Source organism: Mastigoproctus giganteus, chromosome 1, assembly GCF_048544385.1.
Source record: "Mastigoproctus giganteus isolate SK-2022 chromosome 1, ASM4854438v1, whole genome shotgun sequence".
Lineage (NCBI taxonomy): Eukaryota > Metazoa > Arthropoda > Arachnida > Uropygi > Thelyphonidae > Mastigoproctus > Mastigoproctus giganteus.
In genome coordinates, this window is record NC_143575.1 from 183826369 (window position 1) to 183852366 (window position 25998).

The 25998-nt window shown below is 35.7% G+C and overlaps 1 protein-coding gene across 1 annotated transcript in view; it reads right to left on the minus strand.

Moving 5' to 3' along the window:
- The window catches only part of Orc3 (origin recognition complex subunit 3), a 381867-nt gene that overhangs the window by 49944 nt on the left and 305925 nt on the right, over positions 1 to 25998 (minus strand). The window contains exon 16 of the mRNA XM_090390090.1: positions 17652 to 17740. Within this exon, the coding sequence (XP_090246216.1) occupies positions 17652 to 17740 (89 nt within the window). The remainder of the gene's footprint in view (positions 1 to 17651; positions 17741 to 25998) is intronic.

The following is a 25998-nucleotide window of genomic DNA, read 5'->3' on the forward strand; positions in this document are numbered from 1 at the left end:
CCTTTTTGACTTTTTTATAGCACTATATCAGTCTTAATGAAAGAAAAGGACTGACAGTTATGATTGGTGAGGAAACCAATCTAAGTTTTTTTTTTGGGGGGGGGGGTATTTATTTATTTATTAATTTTTATTTCCCTGTACCTTAGTATTTCCGTCAGTGGCCATTGTACAGCATATCCCCTCAAGCACTAAGTGGCTGAAATGCCACTTAGTGCTTCCTGATGAAGCTACTTGACTGCGTTAAAAAATGAGTATTTCCAGGAGCTGAGGGATATTCCCCCCAACACACACACACACACACACACACACACACACACACACACACACACACACACACACACACACACACACACACACACACACACACACACACACACACACACACATTATATGTGAGCTGTCAGTTTCTTAAGAGCAATGACACAAATATAAAACAAAAGTCATTTTTCATACAAATCTACTTACAATACATAACTGGTGTTCATTTACATCTAATCTATTAATTTTTCTCATTTAATCTTTTAATACATGTTATCATTTCCATAAAATCTCTCTCAATTAACAATCTCAACTCTCTCTACAGCTTCAAACACTAAACTAATTCAATCTTAATCACTTCCTCATATTTCTCTTAATCACCAATATCAATTCTCTTCACAACAGCCATCCATAAGTCACTAACTTAATGCTAGAGAGATTCCATGTAATCTCTCTTAATTTAACATTATCAATTTTCTTTACAACTTCACCAGTAAACCAACTCGATACTAAACATTTCCTTATTTCTCATGTTTCTTCAACTTCAACCTTACTCCAAAATAATCTCCCACTTTATCTGAGTACCATTTCCAAAACAACACAGTTCAGAGGCTCCCATCCTTCTCTTTCATGGTGGGATTCCTTCCACGGAGTGTGGTGATTCTTTCTCTCTCTCTCTCTCTCTCCTTAGTTGAACTCTGCATCTCAGCTGTATAGCTCTTCGAGTTCTGTCTTATTTCGGGATTTCGAGAACAGTTCTGTTAATACTGAAGGAAATTACCGCAGCAGTAGTAGAAGCCAGGGCACTATCTGACTGGCTTGTTATTCAACTTCTGGATTAACTTCTAGCACAGGGACATGCCCAGCGCAACCCTTCACTATATAGCTGGACACTCCCAGAACTACCATTGGAATTCTGCAACCCCTCGAAACAACAACCACAAAACCCTCTTTTGGTGCAAGCACCTTATTTATTTCCTTCTCATTTATTTATTTATTGAATTGATTGCAAGTTACAATCACCCCTTGTACTACTTTTTTATACACAAGCTTATGTGCAAGCCCAAGTGGTTTGCCCACAGAATATTTTTCCCACACGACGAAATGCTTTCATCTTTTACCTCAAGATCACCTGTTCACAATACCTTTGAACTGCTTCATACTGACACCCTTTCCCAAAATGCACTAAGTTGCATCCTCAAGTAGCGGTGTAATAGAGGGATTAAACTATTGTTCAGAAGCTTTTAATTTTAACCCTTCCGCACCTGCCATACCATTGTTCACCATATTCCTTAATTGCACTACCGGGCCTACTGCCACTAATGGAAATATTTCCGTAATGATGTTTTCGTTATTCCTTAAGTGCTTTACTTCAACACACACTATACTTACTAAGAGAAATATATTTGTAAGATTTTATGTCTTACATTTTCATGACGTTTTTCAGGTTTCTGTTGCATTTGTACTGTGTATAACAATCCCTCATTTGCAAATTCAGCAGTATTAATGATTTATTGTTGTTGATTTTATAACCTTTATGCGAATAAATCATGGATAATTATTTTTTTTAATTAGTGCCGAAAAACCGGTATTTTTGTATCAATACCTGGTTTTGAATACTGGAAAAAAATGATTAGGATCCCGGTATTGTAAGCCCTAGGTATAACCCCCATGCACAAGCACACAAGGCTAAGTTCCAGTCAACAGTTCCCCATCTCTTCCATCATGCAGTATGACTGATGTGACTGATGACTTTTGAGGTTATGATGGACATCACAGCGAGATCCAATCTTCCTTACATTTCGAGGGTACAGCTATAAAATGGTGTTTGCAGGCCGGCCACTAGTTAGTACACCGGACCAAACATATTGTTAACTCTTTAGGAGGCTTCCAGATCAGCTAGTGTATAATCTTGCTACCTCTGCTCTGCCAGACAGTGACTAGAGGGAGTCCAAGTAGCATGTACGTGGGGGGGGGGGCATTGTCAAGGCCACGTTATGTCAAGGATCTGAGTATAAGGATCAAACCTCGCAAACACTTCCTAGTTCATTTCACAAATATACATGGTCTCAGTTCTAATCTCAACGATGTCCATTTCCACTTCCAGTCTGCCAAACCCTGTGTACTTTTTCTGACAGAATCTCAGTTATCAGTTGATTCAACTACTGCTCATCTCAGTTGCCCAAATTATTCACTGTATGATTCCTTTCGCCTCAAAGGTGGTACTTGTGCATATGTCCATTCCGATATTCCCTGTCAGAGACTTGGTAATTTGGAATCTTCTCTTTTCGATCTTCTCTAGCTTAAAATCTCTCTACCTCATTCTGTCAAATCCATCTCTTGTCTCTACCGTTCTCCCAACTCCACTAATCACTTGGAGCTCTTTGACTTCCTCTCTTTGCAACTTGACTCTCACCAGTCCAACTTTCCTAACAGTGAGGTAATTTTCCTTGGTGATTTTTAATATTCACAACTCCAGCTGGCTTCCGTTTTCTAGTCACACTGACCCAGTTGGTCAAGATGCTGAGGCTTTGCAATTACTTGCACAGATTGTTCATTTACCTACAAGAATAATGGACAATCCTAACCATACAGCCAACATGCTTGATCTTTTTCTCACAAACAATCCTTCTAAGAAGGAGCCTCCGTAGCCAGGTGGAAGGAGCAGCAGTGCGTAGCACATGCTTCTTGATTAGACCGGGGTTCGAGCCCATCACCACCAAATACGAAGGATGCGGAAAGGTCAGGGAATGACCGCCACATATTCCCGGAGCAATATGGCCTTAGTTGCTAATGCTCCTAAAAACCAAATAACAAACAATCCTTCTAAGTACACGGTCGAAGTGAGTGGTCCTTTAGGCACCTCAGCTCACAACTTGGTGATTGTCTCTTCTCCACTGGAGCCTTTATCTCATGGCTATTCCCAACCTCGTGTTGTTTGGCATTACAAGAATACAAAATGGGATGACCTGCAAGATTTATTTTCTTCTTTTCCTTGGTTGGACTACTGTTTCAAAACTTCTGATGTCAACATTTGCTCAGATTGTGTCAGTGAAATTATTCTTGTAAGAATAGAATCCTTTATCCCACACTCCACTTTAAAATCTCGTCCTTTATCTAAACCTTGGTTTTCCAATAAATATGCTAAGGCCGTTCAGGAGAAGAATGTTGCATATCATAATTGGCTTGTTTCCAATTCTTCAGTTTCATTTTCTGCCTACACCAAAGCTCGTAACAATTGTAAAGCAGTTATTAATCAGTCCAAACTAGATTTTGAACAGGCTAAGAGTAGAAAACTTGCTTCTTGCCCTAACGATAGTCTAGCATTCTGGTCTCTTGCCAAAGGAATTGGCCGCTACTTTTGCCCTCTCTGCTCCCACCTCTGTCAAAACCAGATGATTCTGTTGTCACTTCGGCCAAGGATAAAGCTGACCTGCTAGCATCCCATTTTTCTTCCAACTCATGTATTAATAATCTTGGTAAAACACCTCTCACCATTCCTAACATGCTCCATTCAATGCCTCCTGTGGTCTTCCATCAAAAGGATGTCAGAAGGATTTTGACGAATCTTGATGCTAAGAAAGCTCCAGGTCCTGATGGTATTTCTCCACTTATTCTCAAAACCTGTACTCCTGAACTTACTCCTGTTCTTTGCCACCTTTTTTCACTTTCTTATTCCAAAGGTGTTTTTTCTTCTACTTGGAAACTTGCTCATATCCAGCCAGTTCCTAAAAAGGTAAAATAAAATAAATTCAGAGGTGATATCGCAGGTGAAAATTCTAAAGTTAGTCGAGCAATTAGAACCTTATTTTTTGAATGCAGATTCTTGAATGAAAGGGGTCCAAAGTTCAAAAGGGTGCTTCAAAAATGCTTAGTTCCATTAGATAAAATTCACAAAGATTTATCAAGCAAAAGCAAACAAACCCAGATCACTGATTTTTTAAAGAGAGCAGAAGATACATGAAATCTAGAATGGTGTATTTTTGTTAGTTTTATTAATATTTTTTTAACGAAATAGAGTACTTTTGTTAGCTTTTGGAACGTAACCCCCTCTTTTGTACTTTTTCTTAGTCCTGTATAACATGGTTTCGCACAACATGACATTTTACAGGAACCTAATGACCGTGTTATACGAGGGTTACCTATATTTAGAGGATTACATCAACTTGGCTTTAGAGGACATCTACCCCTATACATATGCAACTTTCTTAAGAATCGGACTTTAAGTTCGAATTAATATTACACTTTCCAAAACATACATACAGGAAAAGGGGTGCCCTTAAGGATCTGTACTAAGTGGATCATTTTTTGCAGTCCATTTCAGCACAATAATAATAGAACAAATACCAAACAACATTATCAAAACTGTTTATGCTGATGATTTCAGCATTTCTTATCAAGCACAACATATGAGGACAATCAAACAACAATTACAAGTAGCTACAAACAAAATTATAAAATGGACAAAAAGAAATGGATATATATAATTTCTGTGCAAAGACTGTATGTATACACATTTGCAGAAAAAGGAATTCCATCCTGATCCAAAACTCAGCTGAAAGGGCAGATCATCCGAGTTAAAAACAGTGTCCATTTCTTAGGACTTGTCTTTGACAAGAAATTGGCTTTTTTGGAGCATATCAGTCACATAAGAGTCTGCTGTCTGAAGAAATTGAATATTTTAAAGATTCTATCAGCTATATCTTGGGGAGCAGATAGAACAATGCTATTATGATTACGTTGTTCACTCATTTGGTCTAAGTTAGACTGTGGCGCCCCAGTTTATGACTCGGCAAGACCTAGTACCCTAAGATGGCTCGACCCAATACATCACTACAACTCCAAATAGCCCTTGTAGCTTTTCGTACTTTGCCTGTGCAGAGCTTGTATGTGATGCCGAAGAACCTCCTTTGAAAATCAGAAGACATAATAATTACTTTCTTATGCAACTAAAATAAAATCCCAACCAGGTCACCACCTACAGAAAATTCTTTTTACATCAGAATGGGAACAACAACAAAGAATCAATAAACTTACAAGTGTGAGATTAAAAAATCTTCTCCTCAGTAGAGATCTTAACCTAGATAATATTATACCACTGATGAAGCAGTCTATACACCATGAATAATCAAATAGCCTACATTTGATTTCTCCTTCCACTTTTGGAGCAAACAAGCACTTCCTCATATAAACTATCAGCATCTGTAAGCTGTTTTCAATTTGCAATTTTCAGATCATTTCTTCTTATATACAGATGGCTCAAAAACTGAATTTCATGTGGGAGTGGCAATTTACTTTTCAGACATCACATCAGCCCAAAAACTCCAAAAAGACTGTAGCATTTATTCTGCAGAACTGCAAGCCATTACGTTAGCACTAAACCAAATTGAACATTCAAGTTCTCAAAAGAGCATCATTTTCACTGACTCCCTTAGCTCCATGATGGCTATACAAAATATCAATTCTAATACAACTCCACTACACCATAGAGTACCAAACCTCTTTTAAAAAGGTCATAACATTAGATTTTGCTGGACCCCAACTCATTTCAGAATATATGGTAACGAACAAGCAGACAGAGCGAACAAGCATACAGCAACATTTCAGCACCAGAATAATTCCTTTCTCAGACTACAAACAAGTTATTCATCACAATGGGATACATCACCAGCAAGTCCTAACCAATAACAAATTGCACTAAATTAAAAGTTTACTCTAACCATAGAAACCCAGCATACAACAAAACAGACATGACGAAGTGATACTTGCAAGGTTAAGAATAGGACACACTCCATTCAGCCACTCTCATCTTTTACGAGGAGAAGATCCGCCTTAGTAGAACATGTACCACATAAAAACATGGCAAACAGGGTTACGTTTGCCATTGCTTATGCTTTTAGTGAAATTCTCGGTGGTCTGTCATATATTTCTCAAGTGGAGTAAAGCAGATGAAACAACACAAAGGCAGACTGCAACCCTGAATATCCTCCAGATCTTTTGAGGATAGCAGCGTAATTATTTCTGAAACTGTTAGTGATAATAAATTATTGCTTCCTTAACATAGTGTAACTTCTTTTCCTTACTATTAACAACTTCTTAATAGTAAGGAACAGATTTTTTTGATTTTTTTTTTTGCTATGTTCATTGTGTACTATTTCTCATGGTTGCTGATTGACCCTTACAAGAAGCATAACCCCCCACCCACATAAGTGCTACTTTCTATTTTCAAGTTCCATTAACAAAAGAACCGAGTTTTCAGACCTTTTCTGATAGAACTAAAAAAAAACAGGTACATTTATAATGCATATACACCAATGCTAGGATCATAGTAAATAAATCTGATGAATTTGAAGTACTGGTCAAGTCATCAGATGCACACATTGTGGGGATGTCAGAGTTATGGTGACACTCAGATATAATGGATTCAAAATTTCAATATGGGGAGTACAATGTGTATAGAAAGGACATTTTTTAAATTTATTAGAGAAGGCAGTCCCAGCCAGCTTTCCTGGCAACCCCACCATCAGGTAATTTCTAACATAACATATACTACCATTAGTTGCTTATCATTTCTGGCACATGGACATACAGACAGGACAGGAGAGTGGAAGGAGTTATGTTTTTAGTTAAAAAGGACATAAAATCTAAGGCTGTACATCCAGTTGATAGGGGTGGCCAGTGCACTGTGGAGTCAGTCTGGTGTGACATAAGCACTGTGAAAACAAAAATGAGAGTAGGAGTGTGTTATAGGCCTATTAATAGTGATAAGTATAATTAGAAACTGTACAGACATATGGAGTGGGCCAGTAAATCAGAATGTCTTATAATGGGGGGTTTTTAACTTTTAAGATATTGAGTGGAAATTATGGGTTGTAGCAAGAAGTTTGTTGTATTGGATGGCTGTTCCATAAACCAGCAAGTTAGAGAAGCAATGAGAGAAAAGTATTGCCTTCTTATTCCTTAAACCTTCATGAACTAAGAATCTGCAGATAAGAGGCCCACTATGTGGCAGTAATCACAGTGTATTGATGTGGGATTTACTTAAAAATGTAACTACAGTAAGACCCCTGTATCCGCGGGGGACACATTCCAAGACCTACCATGGATGGCTGAAACTGCGGATATAAGCGAACACCTGCTGACCCCATATATAATGTGATTTTCTTGTACATACATACATATAATAAATGAAACACACAGTAAGACATTACCAACATTAAATACGGTAATAATCAAGTACAGCAGACTCTTAATTTACTGGGATTGGATTAACTGGGACACTTCAAGACTCCAAATTAAAAAAAAAAAAAAAAACACCCAGAAATCATAAAATTCAAGTAATAACTAGAATAGGTATAAACAGATATTTTGCAAGTCGTAAATAAGCGACAAGAACCAACGTTATAAGTCGTCATTGGGAGATTAGTGTACCTATTATCTTGCAACCCCCGCTGTCTTTCACACCTATCACTCAAAAAAAAAACCACAGAGACCAAATGTTTAATTTGATTTAGTGCATCACGTCGGTTGTTGTGTTCGGTCACACTGCAAAAGGAAAAATTTTGTTTCGTTATTTATGTCAGGGATGTCGGATTTCTTTTTTTTTGTTCAGAAATTGCAAAAATGATGGGCAAACGCAAGAGTTGTGCTTTCAAATTAAACAAAAACTTGAAATTATTCAAAAGTTTGAAAACACTGCATCTGTTAAATCTCTAAAGAACCATTATAATGTTGGTGACCAAACCATATGCAACCTTGTAAAAATAAAGGGAAGCTTATTAGATTTAAAATCAACATCGTAAAAAATAAAGGGAAGCATCGTATTGGACACGCAAGTAGTACATGTTAAGTGTTTTAGTTTTTTTTCCGTGGTTAACTGCGGGTAACTGAATCAGCAGATACGGGGGCACAACTGTACTGCTAAAGGCAAAGGGAAGTTCATTTGCTTGAGTAAAGGTGACTACAGTGGTCAGAGTTCTTAAATTCTGTGTAGTGGGACCAACTGATGAAGTTACCAACAATAAATTATAAATGGGAAGCATCTGGGGATGTAATCATAGAAATTACTAGAGTTTATAAACCAATTAAGGAATACTGTTTCAAGGCTTAGACCTAAATGCATGTCAGATGTACTGATGAGACTTATGGTAGAGAATAAGAATGCATGGAATGCAGTGGATATAAACTATTCAATAAAGTTACAAAAGAGGTTAGGAAAGCTAACAGATTAAGAGTTTCTGGAAAGGAATGCAAATATGAACAGAAAACACTTCTTTACTTATGTAAACACTAGAAGGAAGGGATGAACCATACTGGTACACTAGATATGAATAGTTTAACTGTTGATAAGCGTGTTCAGGTTGCTGACAAACTGAATAGGTATTCTGCATTCACACACAAGAAATTTTTTTGGAAAGAGGATGCCAGAATTGTATCAAATTCTAACAGGGAGCCACACAATTTTATGATAACTGAGAACAAAAGTGGAAGAAAAACTGTTGAAGCTAAATGTAAATATGGCACCTGTGATGGATAGGATCTCTCCAATTATGTTAAAGCAGGCAGCAAAAGAGGTAGGTAGACCTTTAGTCATAATTATGAAAGCACCATTGGATTTAGGAGAAGTCCCATGGACTAGAGATGTATCAATTTATTTGCAATGAATAATGACACATCTGCTAGCTTGACTTCTGTTCCAAGAAAAATAATAGAGTCACTGATTAAAGAAGTAATGTAAAATCATTTAGACAAGAATGCAGTTATACAGCAGTCACAGCATCTATTTGTTAATGGAAAATCTTGTCTAAACAATCTGATTAGATATTGATGCAGTAACAAAGGAAATGGATGCAAAAAATAATTTTGACATCATATACTTAGATTTCAGAAAAGCTTTTGACATTCTTCCCCCAAAAAAGACTTCTGTACAAATTGGAGCAGTGTGGCATTTGGAGAAGTTACTACTATGGATAAAGAGATAGTTGAGCTGCAGAAGACAATTTGGTTACTAATGGGCACTGCTATTCTTTGATTAATGTTATTAGTGATCTCTCTCTCTCAGGGTTATTGCTAGGCTCCTTGCTGTTTTCAATATTTATTAACAATATTTATAAAAACGTATTAAGCCTATTTTCTAAGTTTGCATATGACACAAAGGTTGGCAGGATGGTTAAGAAATCAAGGCATACTACTGTAACAGACCTACTTGTTACAGTAGTTGTAAGGGTTATGATGACAACAGAACAGCCTTCCTCTGTAGGAAAACTTTTGATAGAGATTCTAAAGAATTCTTGAAAAGCATAGCATTAAGGAAATTTTGGATGAAAGTGCACGAATGTACACATATGCTGTGGCATTTCTATCTGGTTAAGAATCCCATGCTTTCGGATGATGTAGAGGCTTAGTTGACATCAAAACAAACTGTTTTATAATGTTCAGATTGAAGAAAGCATTTCTATATCTTCCAATTTTCCCAAAATACAGTAGACTTTCAGAATAATAGCACCTTCGGGGATTCATGATGCCGTTATTTCGATTTTTCTGTTATCAGAAAGTTTTATTTTTAATATATTTAATGAAGAAATAATGAGGCTCAATAAGAGATAGATTAAGAATGAAATTTTATTAACTGCACATAAAAAACAAACATGTTGACAATCAAATGTTATATTCTGCATTAATACACTCCTACTTACACCCATTCTATTTTCTATTATTATATCAAGTTTGTCACTAAGCTTTAATGTTCTTAATTATTCTTCTTTTCTTCTCTGTATGAGGTTTATTAATTTTAGGAGCCATAGTGAGTGGTTTTTAATTTAAAATAAATTTGAAACAGCGGTATAATCTGTGATATCACTATATAATTCACTTTCAAAATGGTGAATTTAACAAATAAAGTAATCACGTGATGCCATTTTATTTTTTTAGGCACTGCAAGACAGCTGCACTGTATGTAAACATCTGATCTTATTGTGCCATTATTTCGACAGTTTACTGTATCTAGATTGTTTCTATTTCATCTTATTCCATTCTGGGCTCAGTGTAGGAAGTTTACTTTTCTAGATACTATTAAGTCTTTGATTTACCATTTTCTCCAAAATCTTGCATCTTGCAGCAGTGGCAGCTGGTTATAAGGCAATGGGTTTGTAATGAGTAGGATTGGCAGGGTCTTCACTTGATTTGAGGAAAGCAAAAAATAACAGCACAATAGAACAACACTGCTGTTCTTGGAAGCAATTTACTGTATAGATTCTACTGTAGAAGAGTAAAAGTGATTGTAAAGAACTCTCGGCCGATTGCCTGAAATTTGAGTAATACATGTTGTCTGGTCCCACAGCTCTGTCCAGATATCAATAGTGCTTTTTTTTTTAAATTTATGTATCACAAAGAGCTAGTATATTTTTCATCTCCATCTGAGAGAAAAGTTATCTTGTGATTTTCCATTTCTGCTTTACATCTCTGAAAACTCTAGGATGACATTGCCGAGACCTTTACAAAAGTTTCACAAAGGATATTTGCTGTTATAGTTCTGCAATATTCTTACCCTTGCCAGTTTATAATTGGGAGAAGGTTGTCATTATATTTGCCACTTATTTTTCTAATAGGTTTTCCAGATTTCTTGGAGAGTACAGTATGAGTTAGTCTCAAGACTGCTTTTGCTGGCTCTCAACTCACGCTCACTTGTACCAAATGAGGATGGCTGTAGTTAGGTTGCAGCAGATGTTCCAGCAAGTTTTTGAGTGTACTGTTAATTTCATAAAATGTTTTAGGTATGGTACCATCAGCAGCATACAGAAAATTCTTTATAATATACTTTACCACGTCACTGGATGAGGACTGCTGAAATATTTGCAAATCTAGTGTTGCTGTAGTTTAGTATTTTTCCCAATTTGCATTCTCAAATTTCCACTGTTAGAATGCATAAGTGCATAAACTCATCACCAACAATAATGTGAGGAATTTTCATGGGCCTTTTTCACAATGTGGCTAAGTTAGTCTGTCTCAGGCATGGTAACATGGTTTTTTCTCCTAGAAACTCACCTTTTTCTTCTAGCAAACAAGCAAATTGATCACAGCACATGCAATTTACAGTCATAATATATATATATATACAGTAAACCCCCACTATTCGCGAGGGTTATGTTCCTGAGAAATGGCACAAATACTGAGTTATGGTGCCCATAGTAATAAAAGGGTTCTGTTCCAAAGTATGAAATATATAAGAAAAATTAGTCTAAAATTTTGTCTATGAATATATTATATGTACCTATATAATATTATAGTGAAATACAAGCATAAGGTATTGAAATGAAAATAAGAAACAATTTAATATTAAATATAACAATTATTAGAAATTTCAAATAAACCTTTCAAAAACATATCAAGAAAGGGTTGCTGGGCGAAAAATAGCTCTTAATCGAAGTTTGTTTCTTTATTTTTTTTTATTGAGCTCCTTTTGGATTTCCCTGTAAGGCAAGAGTAATTATTCTAGGTCTCAATTAAACTTGATGCTTCTTTCCAAATTAGGATCCATTTCCACCACCTTTTCTGAAAGTGGTATGGAGAGGCTAAAGATTTCCTTTAATGATTTGTTATTTTAATTCTGGTCTAACAACGTTGAGATCTTCCTCCTCAGGATCATTTTGGTTCTCATTTGACCTTGTCACTAATTCATCCATGTCTCCTATTATAAGTTCATTTGTATGAGTCTTAATAAACTCCTGAATGTCTGTTCCTGATTGATCATACCAGTGATTCATTGATTTTATAATGTTTTATCACTGACGCAACACTTTCACCATTAGAAATTTTGTTTAATAACACAATTTTACTCACTAATATCATCACCTTCTTTGGTCTTTTCACAATTCCCTTGTTATTCGTAGCCATATTTTTGTAGGGGTTAGAAAAGAAGTCACTTTGAAAGTGACTTCTTTTCTAATCCCTACGTGTGTGTTAACGGTTAAAAGAAAGTGACTTTCTTTTAACCGTTAACATTCGAAAAAGAAAGTCAGTTGCACTAACACAGTGCAGAATGGTAGATTTTTCACTTTCATAAGCATATCAATTAAAAGCAAACGACGAAACCTTCATGACAAGCGCACAACACATACTGAACAAGGATTAGCAGGAAACATCTGTGCTCGTGATTGTGTCATCCCTCTCCCCCCCCACTCACTGAGCACTGTTTTGACCGGGCAAGATGATTTTAGCAACACCCATATTTTTTATGACGGAAAATCTTCACGGTGCTTTAAGATTCATATTTTTTCTTAGTTTCATTTTATATTAAATCAGTGACCGCAAATACAGATACAGGTGGTTCTTGACTTTACAAGTTAATTCGTTCCTAGTGCACGCTCATAAAGTGAAAACTCATAAAGCGGGAATTAAATCCCATAGACATAATGTTAAAAATAGGGGTTATGTTCTCAACAATGAAATTAGTTAGCTAATCAGTTTATGTTTAAACAATGATTGATTTATCCAAAGAAATTAAAATGTAGCCTGTAAAATCAAGCAAATTATAATAATAAAGAAATTATTTACGGCTTACAAATTTTAAAGAATGTTTATTTTTCATCATCAACTAAATGCACACTTGTTGATCACTTATTATTGGCTCGGTACTCGGTTTGTTGCACTAGGAGTCATCATCTTCAGAAATGCTTAAAGAGGTGTTTGTTTCCAAGATAATCTTCTATTTTCTTTATAAATTTTAGTAGTGCATAAGCATTTTTTAATGGAACACACAGCTAACACGATTTGCACGGAGTAACAAGTTTACAAAGCTTAAAAAAAAAGAATGGAGAGAAGATTCTGAAAATTTATGTATTTTTTTATATGATTGAAGATTTCAGTAAAGGGGAAACACATTTCACCATAATAATGCAAAAACCCACACAATTCCAGCTACTGGTATTTTCACAAATGCAATAACATCGAGTTTAGTATCCGTTTATAATTGCTTGCAGTAACACAAAAGCCCAATAAACCGGAAAGTGCAAATTGTTTTATGGTAGTGAGACCTCCAGAAACGTGCTTTAGAAAAATATCACAAAGCCTTTCAAAATTTGTTCTTATAACAGAACATATGATAACGATGAAAGTGTAGTGCATTTTAGTGATTTGAATTGGTAACTAATACAATTTGCACTGCAAAAACGACCTTTTAGAGAGTTATATAGCGAAAATTTCAACTTCCGTGGTTGTGGAACGAATTACCAAAAAACAATGTGTTATTGGGTTTACATTATGATATTTTCATGATATGATGGTGATGGATTAATATTAATATGACGGTGATGTTGGCTTGGAAACCACAACAGTTCCATAAAGTGGGGTACAAAGTATTGTATAGCTACTCGCGTGGTTTGAAATGTGTTATTTATAATTGTTTAACATTCATTTTTTGCAATTAATGTTCATATTTTCAATTTTGTTGATACTTTGAGAAGAAAAAAAAAAAAAACTCGTGAACCCAGGAACTCAAAGCGAGAACTGCCTGTACAGCGAATAACGGGGGTTTACTGTACATACAATGCAATATGGTTTAAGTCGTTGATACACCTAAAACATTACAGCAACAGTAAAACCAACTCAAATTTTCACTTAGGATTTCTGTTACAGAAACTAGGAAGGTTATCTAGTTAATTATGAATGGAAAATGGGTTGCCGTGGAGAGGATCACTAGAACCCCTCCACTTCAGCACAAGGAAACAGAATTGAGAATACATGGATAGATCAATTACTGATGAGAGTTGAGCACATGTTGGCAAAGAAGAGGGCAAGACTGTGGTCGTCAATGAGCAGTTCAATTTGTCTTTCCCCATGATCTATGTACTCTTTTCCTCATAGCTCGTAATAACTGTTAATATATCATAGGATACGAATGATGAAGATAATTGTAATATTAGGTGGTTTAAATCAGTATACCACACATAATTTGGCAGTATGTATAGAGAACAGCCTGTAATTTATATGCATACAGCAAGTTGGATGGTCCAAAGCTACTAGCTCAAAAGGAGCATTGAGTGATAACTGTTTGTGGGATACGTAGGTTGACAAGAATTGTCACCAAATCCATGTGTAGAGTTTGCTGGATCCTGTCTTTTCTGAAAATAGTATACTTGTTTACCTTATGAATATCTTTTAAATATGTTTTCTGGAGCCACTTATGTTGGTTGTTGTTGTTTTTGGTTTTTAGGAGCATTAGCAACTAAGGCCATATTGCTCCGGGACATGCGGTGGTCATTCCCTGACCTTTCCGCATCCTCCGTATTTGGTGGTGACGGGCTTGAACCCCGGTCTAATCAAGAAGCGTGTGCTACGCACTGCTGCTCCTTCCCACCTGGCTACGGAGGCGCCGGTCTTATGTTGGTACACACTGTAATGAGATCAATCAATGTTGGCTTGGAAACCACAACAGTTCCACTGAATGAAAGTATCTATTATTTCTCGTTATGCCTTCGTACTGCTTTTAAAGAATTGATGCTTTGTTTTTTTTACTGCCTCGGCTCTTATCTTTTATCTGAAAAAGCCACTTTTCCCTATGTCCATATCCTCTTCAATGAATCAGTGTGTTGATTGTCCAGTCCTGCACTGGTTATGTAGAGTAATTTTTTACATAGCTGGCTGGAAAAAGATTCATTTGATAGTACAGTTAAGGTAGGAGATGTCATTTCTGAATGGAGTTCTCACTTTTGCCAGTGGTCACAAATCTTGCAGTAGGGTGGGTGATCTGTTTTACAATTCGGACATTTAATCTCAGAACCATGCTATCTTGGCAGTTGTGATCAATGGATCTGCATTTTGCATGTGTGGTAATTCCTCTGCAAGCTGTTTGGGCATGTCCAAAATTTTGGCATCTATAGATCCCTGACATCCCATACATCCCTGACCCTCTGTGACATTGCATCACAGAGGGTCAGGGATGTATGGTCTGACATTGCATATTGAATATCTACCTTTGATATGGGACACTGTGATGAATTAAATGTGAGGATTATTTTTTATGTAGCAATGATGTTATCTTGCTTATTCAGAGTCTTCTAACTTTAATCATTTCTTGTTCTTTGAATTCACTTAACACTTTTCCTGAAATGTCAAGTTCCCCCAATTTGAAATTATTCCTTTTGATGTATTCAGTGATGTGTAGATTACCATAACTGGTAGTCAACCAAAAGAGTGTTTTATACCTCCCTCCCTCCCTGAGCAATGAGTGTGTCATCTGACTTAAGTTATTTGAAGTTCTTTTTGTATCTTGAACAGTGATAGCTTGCTTACATTGGGCATTCATTGGTGGAATGCATAATTAGGAAAGAGAGAGCTGGATACATTTTTTGATATCAATCTTCTGTCTTTTAGCTGATCCAATACTTTTTTGGCATAAACTTTCTTTCTTGCCATCTGAATTTGAATCTGGCAGTCCAGAGGAGCTGTAATTAGGATAACAGTCATGCTTTACTCCTGGCAAAAAGTGGCCTTTCTTTCTGTGATTTTCTTATTTGTATGACAAAATCTACTTTTCATTAATAGAAAGAGAAGAGAAAACTTTCTGAAACTATACAAGACCTATAGTTTTAAGAAAGAGTAGTAATGCTTTTGAAATCACACACAGAGTCACTTTGCCACATGAATGCTTGGCACCCAAGCTGTGACTGCTCATGAAGCCTATCCACCCTAGAAAAGTACTGCATGGCACTGGTCATTAATGACCCTCCCAATCCTGACATCATTTGCATTTTTAGACATTGCTTCCAGTATCCATTCATCAATGTCATTTAAGAAAATCAGAAACAGTGGTGCCAATATGAAAATTACCCATTAATCACAATCCTCTGCCTCCTGTCCTGTAGACATTCTACAATCCATCTAAGGTTCTTACCTATATATCAAAATGTTCTTGCTTATACAGTAACCTCTTGTATGGGACAGAGTCAAATGCTTTGCTCAAATCCAAATGAATGTCAAAATTATACATCCAGCTTGTGAGTGACTTTCAAAATAGCTAACTAGATTAGTAAAACAAGATAAAATCTTTACAAAGCATGCTGCATTTCCTTCATAAAAGAATTTCATTTCTATCTGGATGCCTGTGCATTACATTCTTAAACACCCCCCCCCACATCGTTTTCCTTACCATCATCAATGTCAGACTGAAATAATTAAATGTTTGCAGTGTATGGCATAACGTACATTAAGGTGTCTTCAGGATCATAGTTTTATGTGCTGGGTAAGAAGCATGCACGCATGTGATCTATTTTTATCCAGATGAGAGTTTCTTTTTCTTGTCTTGATATAATTGAATCAAGTGATACAAACCTCCCTTACAAAACTAAAACATTACTGTGTGGATAGGGTACATGATACAAACCTGAGATCATATCCAGGTACAAGAAGATATCTTCATATTTTAACTAGAGGTGTTTGATGTGGCCTCCTGTAGTTCCTCTCCAGATGTCCCATTTATAATCCAATTCCTCCCATATTCCTCATAACACACCCCTGTCAATGTGGCCAATTATTTCACAAATGTGTTAAGTTCTATAATGGTTCCTGGCATAGGTGAAACATACACTTGGTCTTTCACAAATCCCCAAACAGCAAAATCTAAACTAGCCAGACCAGGGGATCGTGGGACCACAAAATCAGTCCTCCTCTTCCAATCTACTTCCCAAGAAACACTGTGTTCAGTTATGCCCAAACTTCTTGGTGGTAATGTTACAGAGCACTCAGTTTTATTTACTTTATTCTGTAATGTATCCAAATACACGATGCCTGTGATGGTAGTTTTTTCAAAGAAGAAAGGTCCATACACTTTGTGACAACTCATTATGCAAAAGCCAGATTCCACCAAGATTACAGATTTGTGATAATGCTTCCATATACTGCAGTGCCACGTTTTCCAGTTGGTGAATAAAAACTTGACGATACCCTTTAATCACATGGAAATAGTTTCAGATTTGTATCATGTCTCATATTCATACAATAATATTTTAGTTTTGTAAAGGAGGTTTGTCGATACTCTACAGATGCAGAAGACAAAAGATTTTTGTGATTTTTGATAATAATTTCACTCTAATGTTGAGCAACCAAGTCAAAATAAGGACAAATTAATATTTAAAAGCATTTGTGTACAAAGTTTTCATTTTTACAAAATTTTAAAATGAAAACTTAAAAATAAATAAATTATGAATAGTATGACTAATATGTATTATCTTTGCTATTGTAGCCAAGCATCGAGGCCAACCACAGTTGACTTTAATGTTGGATATATTAATAATCCAGGGATTTTTAATGCATTCCACTTCTAATACAAACAAACAGGGAAAAATTGCTTGGATTACAGTTCGAGAAAATAAGAAAACAAAGATATATAAACTCCTTACTTGAAAAAGGCATCCAGATTTTCTAAAATTTCTAGCCTTTGACTTTCATATACATTAAGCCTTTTCTGTTCTGCCATAAACTTTAATTTCTAAGGAAGAAATATGGAGTATCAATTATTACTTATAAATGTATTAACTGAAATTTGCAAAACTGAAACTAAGTATTTGCTGTACGGTTCAAGGAAATCTAGCTTTTGTTGCATGAGCAGGGGGGGGGGGAGTCCTTTCTCTCTCTCTTTAAGTACTGATCCAACTGACCTTTGAATCCATTTGTTTGAATTTATACCCCCTGGTATCAGTACTAAGTGATAAAAATTTCACCTTCATTCCACCCTTCCGAGAACTTTTTAAACCAATCAGAAACTTCTAAGGTATACAATTACCAAACTCTGTAGCACATATATTCAGTCTCTCTTCATATACACACCCTTTTGTCTTGTCTTTGAATCTTTTCAAAGGGCTCTGTGTTTTTTAGCAAGTGTGGCCTCCACTCCTTTTGGTAAGTGTGAGCACAGTATTCCAAGAGCTTGTTTCACAATTTCAACCCCCTATCTCACCCTATCTAATTATAATCAACCCCCAATCCCCTTTATTTACATTATAATTAGTGCATAATATATTATGTAAATAAAAATTATATAAATAGCATAAAGTGTACATATATTGTATAGATACTATTACGTAAATTGTATATAGCAATGTAATTAGTTGTGAATTGTAAATGGAATACACATTTTATGTATTCTTTAATTTCTGTGTTAAACATTATATCCATGATGTTTCTTGAATAATGCTAACACTATATCCAGTAGATTGTTTTACTGAGATGTCCTTGATGTTCAAGTGTATATAAAGTTTAAACTGTTCAAGGTATGTAGGCTAATGTATAATAACAATGGCATAATGTGTATGGACATCAGTGCAGAAAGCACTGAATTGTATGGTTAAATAAATAAAAAAAATCTCTACAAGCAACTCTTTAATAAATCATTTACAATTCATTGGGTTTCTCCTTGCTGCCTGTCTGCACTGCATACAGGGCTTTGTGTCTGTGTGGATTGCAACTCTGCATTCTCTCATCCTCCTCTGCTAATTTTAATGAAACTCCCTATTCTCTAAACTATTTTGGAAAATGTTATAGAAAAGCCATTCATTTTGCAGCATTAAAACAAAGCTGCCACTCATCCAACCATCAATGAAGCCTATCCAAGTGCTGATCGTTCGCCAACCTTTATACATTTGTCAGTAATATTTAAGAAAATGAGAAATAGCAGCAAACCTCCCACTAACCCCAGTGCATCGTGAAGAGTAACTCTTAATTACAAAACTGTGTCCTGTTGTGTCACCATCCACAACCCACCTAAGAATCTTATGCATGATTCCAATACATTGCATATATATTGATCTCTTGTGTAAAACTGAGTCAAATGCTTTAGCGAAGTCCAAATTAACAAAGTGAAAGTTTATTTCCTGCATCCAACCCATGAGATATATTAGCAAAATAGTTCTATAAAATTAGTTAAATAAGATTTTACTTTCACAATACCATGGTGTGTTGTCTTTAGAAAACCATTTCCTTACAGATGGTCCTGTAAATGCATTTTTAATCACTGCCTTCATAATTTTTGCTACCATCAATGCCAAACTGACCTTTCTGTAAGTTACCAATTTCATCTTAGACACATCTTTGTGGGGTAACAATACATAAATCCATTTAAACCTCTGAGCTAATGAAGCCCTCAAAATGAAACTTGAGAGTTCTGTGCATTCCCTTGCCACTTTACTCAAAATAACTGAGTATATTGAATTCTATCAAATGGAATTTACTTGTCTTCTGGCCAAAAGTTTTGAGCCTAAGGACAACAAAAGCCTTTCTAGTAAACATTCCCCTGCAATTTCCATTTCACTGATTTTATAATACTTACAGTCTCACCTTAGCATTAGTAGAGGCATATGATGCAAGAATGCAAGCTTATACATATCAGCCAAAAAAATTTAAGTTGTCGACCTCCACTACAACAGATGGAAGTTTGTTCCAACTAGCAACCACCCACTGGCTAAAGGCAAATTTCTGCACATCTATTCTACAATTCTTTCCTCAATTTGAATTCATGTTCCCTCAAGTGAATAATCTGAGCAAGAGGAAGAATCCCATCAGCATTGAGCTTGCTCAAACCATTCAAGGCTTTATACACCTCAATTAGATCACCTCAGGTGCCTAGTCTTCAGATGCTGCAATTTGCAGAACTTAAGCCTCTCTTGGTAACAGCAACCCTTTGTTCCATTCGTCAATCTCGTTGCCCTTCTCTGTAGTCATCAAGCAACTCTACATCCTTCCTAAAATGAGGCCTCCAAACCTGTATGTAATACACAAGGTGTGGTCTGACATTGTCTTATACAAGGAAACAATCACCTCTTATCCCTGCTAGAAAAATTCCTGTATATCACTGACAAGACACCATGAGGAATTCTTGCAGCCTGTCTGCACTGCTCAGAAAACTTCATATCTCACTGCACAATTACCCCAAGGTCCTTTTCATTCTCCACTACCCTGAGTGTAGTACCACACAGTTGGTATGTTACTGCTACCCATATGCAGTACTTTATATTTGTCAATGTTAAACTTCAGCTGCTGCATCTCAGCCCACCTGCTCAACTTTTCTAGATCCTGTTGTAGTAGCGTACTGTCATTAGTGTCATTAACAACCTTCGTATCATCCACAAACTTAGACATTAAGTTTGATATATTTTCATCACTATCATTAATAAATATATTCAGAACGGAATGCACCGGAACAACATTCCGCTACTTTTTTCTAAATATCATAATAGAAAATCATTAAATTTATACACCTAATATTACGAAACAATGGCATAATCAAAGGGGAGGGAGAAATAATATCTATTTTACCCATTGCTACTAAAAATATATATTAATAGTAATCTTTAAAATTAATAGATTTCTTTAAAAATTTATTTAAAAACAAAAATATAAATTTTGCAATGAAATGTGAACGTTTCTTTCTAAAGTACAATGTGCTAGATAAAGAGATCCAATGAATGAGATATACTGTGATGCGTGCGAACGCTGCATTTTGATTCACTATGAGCTGAACACGAGAACTGGCTGTTCTACGAATAGTGAGTCTGAAGTCTGATTCAGTTACTGTACAGTCAATGTGGCGTGATCATACAGTCTTCTGGAGAACGACGTACAGGATTTTCTTTTTGTCATTCATATATGTATTATATATATAATATGTACATGTGAGTTTATGACCGATCTCTACTATTTAGATTAATTTATTTATTTATTACTGTTTCTTCTAAGGTAAAAATTAATTTTTATGGGATTAAATATATAAATTTAAATTTACATAATTTCAGCATTTAAAAATTAAAAGAAGAAATTTTCATTAAATACAAAATGAGTGAAAAATGTAAGCAAACAACATTAAATAGATTTCTTGATAAAAAACTGAAAACTGTGCAATAAAATGTATAAACATGTGGAAATGATAAAATGTGAATGACATGACCTCTTCTTTTCCATCAAGGTCTAAAGATGAGAGAAACAGTGACAGAGAATTAAAATTTAATTGGCCCTATGTTTGGAATGCTGACATGTGGACTGAGAAGCAAAAAGCATATCCTTGGCTTACATGCGACACCAGAAAATTTGGATGTTTGACTTGTGCTGCTGTAAAAAAATTAGGGCCGTCTAAAATGCAGGGAGTTAGCATTTCAAAGGAATGGAGTTTGGTAGTGGTATCATCTTATGGCAAAGATAGAAGTGCACAATTGACATCTTTGTGTAAGAAAATTTATGAACATTCAAAAAGTACTTCACATATACAGGCTGAAAAAAATCTTGCAAGCTGCAAATGAACAACATTTAGAAGCAGTAATTGATCAAATGAATGACTCTGAAATTTTTAGCACCTGTAAGGTTTTTAGAACTATTATACTGCAAAACACAATCAACCATATTCTGATCATTTTGAGTTGTTACAACTTCAAGAATTGAATGGCACTGTTATTGCTCACGGTTTGAGTTCAAGATTAAATACTACTAATATAATAGAGCATGTCGCAAGGCAAATGAAATTAAAATTGTGCCAACAAATTGTGAACATACATGGAAACATCAATTCTCACTGATGAGTCTACCACTCTAAGCAAGAAATCTACTCTGATTATTTATTTAAAATGTGAAACCAATAAAATGAAAGATCCACATTACTTGTTTCTTGATTTTAATTGAACTGCCAGATCAAACAGCTTTCACAATAACGGTGTCTCTCTTAAAATGTCTTGAAAAATACGGATTTGACAACAATTATTTAAAACACTATTTAATTTAATTTCTTTTATGAGTGATGGAGCAAGTGTTATGTTGGGCAGAAAATCTGGGGTTGGAAATATATTATTAGAAAAATATCCAAATTTGATCATATGGCATTGTTTAAACCACTGGCTTGAGTTATCAGTTGGAGATGCAATATCAGAAATTCATGGAAAACCATTTTCAAATATTTATGGACAAGCTGCAGTCGATCTCCAAAAAACCACAGAGAAATAGAAGCATGCACTAACAGCATCAGCAAAGAAATTAAAAGGATTGGACAGGTATTTAATGTAAGGTGGGTGGCCAGCTCCTTTAGGACCATATCAGCAGTTTGGCAAAATTTTGCATCTTTATGCCATCATTTTGAAAATGCCAGTAAAGATAACAACCAAAACAAAAACTGAACAATCCATGTTCAATGGATTATATAAATGAATTTCATCCAAACAGTTTGCTCTAAATTTAGCCCTGATGTACAATGTATTGTTTGAGCTATCGATTCTTTCAGATTCATTGCAAAAAAGAGATACGACAATAATATATGCAGACAAATTGATTCGTTGTACAATTCGTTACTTGGGGAATATTTTAAAAGATTCTCAAACAGTTGTTAGAAGCCTCAGATGCTATTAAAAAAATGCAATTATTTTCAGTAACATTAATGGACAATAAAGTAACATTAATTCATAGAAATCAACTTCTAAACAGTATTATATAATATGAAGCATAGGCTGAGCATTAGTACAGATTCTACTGAATTTACTGAAGGAATTTCAACTTCAGACATTATCAAAGAGTTGCAAATTCATGAACCAAGCAAATGGCCATCTGAAATTAATCTTGGATTTGGAGAAAATGAAATAGAATCCCTCCATAAACATTTTTAATTTATCTTTCAAAAAATGTTTGAATGCCTACAAGGATTATTTAGCTTATGGTTGTCATAGCATTCCCACAGATTTGGAACATTTAAAAATTTATTCCAAAATTATAGCTTGCAGTTCTTCTGAATGCAAGTGTGGCTTCAGAAGTATGAATTTAATATTAACTAAGAAAAGATTCCTTATTCTTATCAAACATGTGACATGTTTGTTGTTTATTAAACTACAAGGTCCACCATTAGAATTATGGAATCCAAATTTTTATGTCCGAACTTGGTTGCAGTCTCATTGTTCTGCTGTTGACCAACAAACAAAACGGGCAGTCGCACAAGAATATGTAATCGATGCTGTATGAGAATTTCTACGATTCTTTAGAACAGTATTTTTTTTTATTATTTGAGTTTTTGTTTTTGTTTTTTTCTTTTCTGATTTTTTAAATTTTTTGTCTTTTTTTTTCCTTTTGAAATTTTTATTTAATAGTTATAAGTAAATACTGAACAAATATTCTAATCTTTGACTTATTTTTGCAAATGAAAAAAGCATAGGTAACTATTTGTAGTTAATCGATGAGCGTTCCGGAACTATTTTTTTAAGCAATACACCTCTGGTCTTCTCCCACTGAACCATCCCTTTATCCATAGCAGCAATTTTCCCTTAATTCCAAACTGCACCAATTTGTACAGCAGTCTCCCATGTGCAACAGTGTCAAGAGCTTTCGTAAAATCCAAGTATATGCTATCAAAATCATTTTTTTCCCTCTAGTTCCTTTGTGACCACATCACAGTATCCAATCAAATTAGTCAGACAAGACCTCCCCCTTTAACAAACCCATGCTGTGTCTTAACTATTACTGCAGTCTTGTCTAGATGATCCCGCAGTGCTTCTTTAACCAGGAACTCCATTATTTTCCCTGGAACAGAAGCTAAACTAACAAGTCTGTAAATACTCGTATTACCCTTTGATTTCCCTTTGTGAATTGGGGATGCATTTTCACATCTCCAGTCCATGGGGATCACCCCCTGAGTCCAAGGAAGCTTTCATAATTATGGCTAAGGGTTTGCTTATTTCCTTTGCTACCTCCTTTAATATAACTGAATAGATCACATCCACCCCAGGTGCCTTTCTTATGTTCAATTTCAATAATTTCTCCTCCACTTTTCTCTCAGTTATTACAAAATTATTTAGTTCCCTGCTAGAGTTTGATAGGCTTCTGGCCTCCGCTTCCTACAGACTTCCTCAAGTGTGAATGTAAATGCAAAATGTTCATTCAGTTTGTCAGCTACCTCAGCAGGATCATCAACAATCAAACCATCAATATCAAGTGGACCAATCTGATTCATCCCCTTCCTTCTACAGTTTACATAAGTAAAGAACTCTTTGCTGTTTTTCTTTGCATCCTTTGCAAAGAAATACAGCCAGATTTCTCGTAATCTGCCTGCTGTAACATGCTGATGTAGAAAATCATTCAATAAATCCACAAAAGCCTTGCTAGTGTGTGAGTGACCAACCCACAAGTTCCAGTCAATATTTGGGAAGTTAAAATCCCCCATTATAAGACATTCTGATTTACCAGCCCACTCGATTTCTCTATAGTTTTTCATTGTACTCATCAGAGTTATTAGGCCTATAACACAGTCCTACTCTCAATTTTGCTTTCCCAGTGTTTATGTCACACCAAAGCTGACTCAACATTGCACTCTCCACCAAAATCAACTGGATGCACTTCCTTAGATTTTATGTGTTTCTTAACTAATAGCATACCCACCTCCACCCTTCCTATCCTTTCTGTAAACATTGTACTCCCCAAGTACCAATTCATTTCTTATATCTGTGTGACACCACGTCTCTGATATTCCAACAATATCTGCCTTTGATGTCTTGACCAGCACCTCCAATTCATCAAATTTATTTTCTAAACTCCTAGCATTGGTGTACATGCACCTGTTCTTACTCTTAGTTATCCTAGCACAGCCCATGTATTTACTTGTTTCGTGATGACTCCCAGCAGTCCTTGAAATCCCCAACACCTTGCTTTCCAGGTTGTTGCTCATTCCAATAGAAGCACTGCAAGAATCACTTTCATCTTTGCTTGCAGCTGCTGTTAACCTATTAAGTTGTGAATACCCCCATAAGGCCTTGAATGGGTTGAGCACGCTGAATTCTGATGGGATCCTTCCACTTGTTCAGATTACGAACCTAAGGGGGCATAAATTCAAATTAAGAAAAGACAGATGTAGATTAGATGTGCGGAAATTTGCCTTTAGCCAGCGGGTGGTTAATTGCTGGAACAAACTTCCATTTGTCGTTGTGGAAGTTGATAGGTTGAATAAATTTAAGGAGGAACTGGACAGGCATTTGGAGGCAATGGTGTGATTTTTTTTTTTTTTGGCTGATGCTGCATAAGCTCATACACTTGCTTTCTTGCATCACATGCCACTACTACTACTACTAACAGTTTTACAACCCACTTAACACTGCCTCGATAGCATTAGCAAATATTCTTGCGCCCTTTCTATTTAAGTGTATCCCATCCCTGTAGAAGCAGTCTCTCCTGTTAACAAGCAAAGACCACACTGAAAAAAATTCTACCCCATGAGCCCTGCACAATCTCTCCAAGGCCGAATTGACGGACAAGGCTCTCATCGTATACTCCCTCCTATTGTGCATGGGCAGAATTACAGACACTTTAAAATTTGACTGTAACTTGCAACTTTTTCAACATTGACCTATACTTGTTAAGTAAGTCTGCAGCTCTATCTCTTACTCTTAATGTCATTAGTGCCAACATGTACAACAGTATCACTCTTTGTGCCCTTAAAAGATGATATCTGCTCTACAACGTCGTCAACTTTTGCCCCTGGCAGACATACCCTGGTCCTAATTCCACCTATCCTTTTTGCATAATATTTTTCCTGCCTCCCTGACAATAACTAGCTCCTGTTGGTCCAGTGCATTCTGCTCTAAAGACTGCCGCCATTTTGCCTGAATGAGCTTCTCTGTAAATATTGATGCAGAGTAATAACCCAGCTCACTTCTTCAGCTGGGTTATTAATGACTATACTACATCCATTATGGATGTAGTATAGTCATTAATTCACTGTATGTGTCATTTTATTCA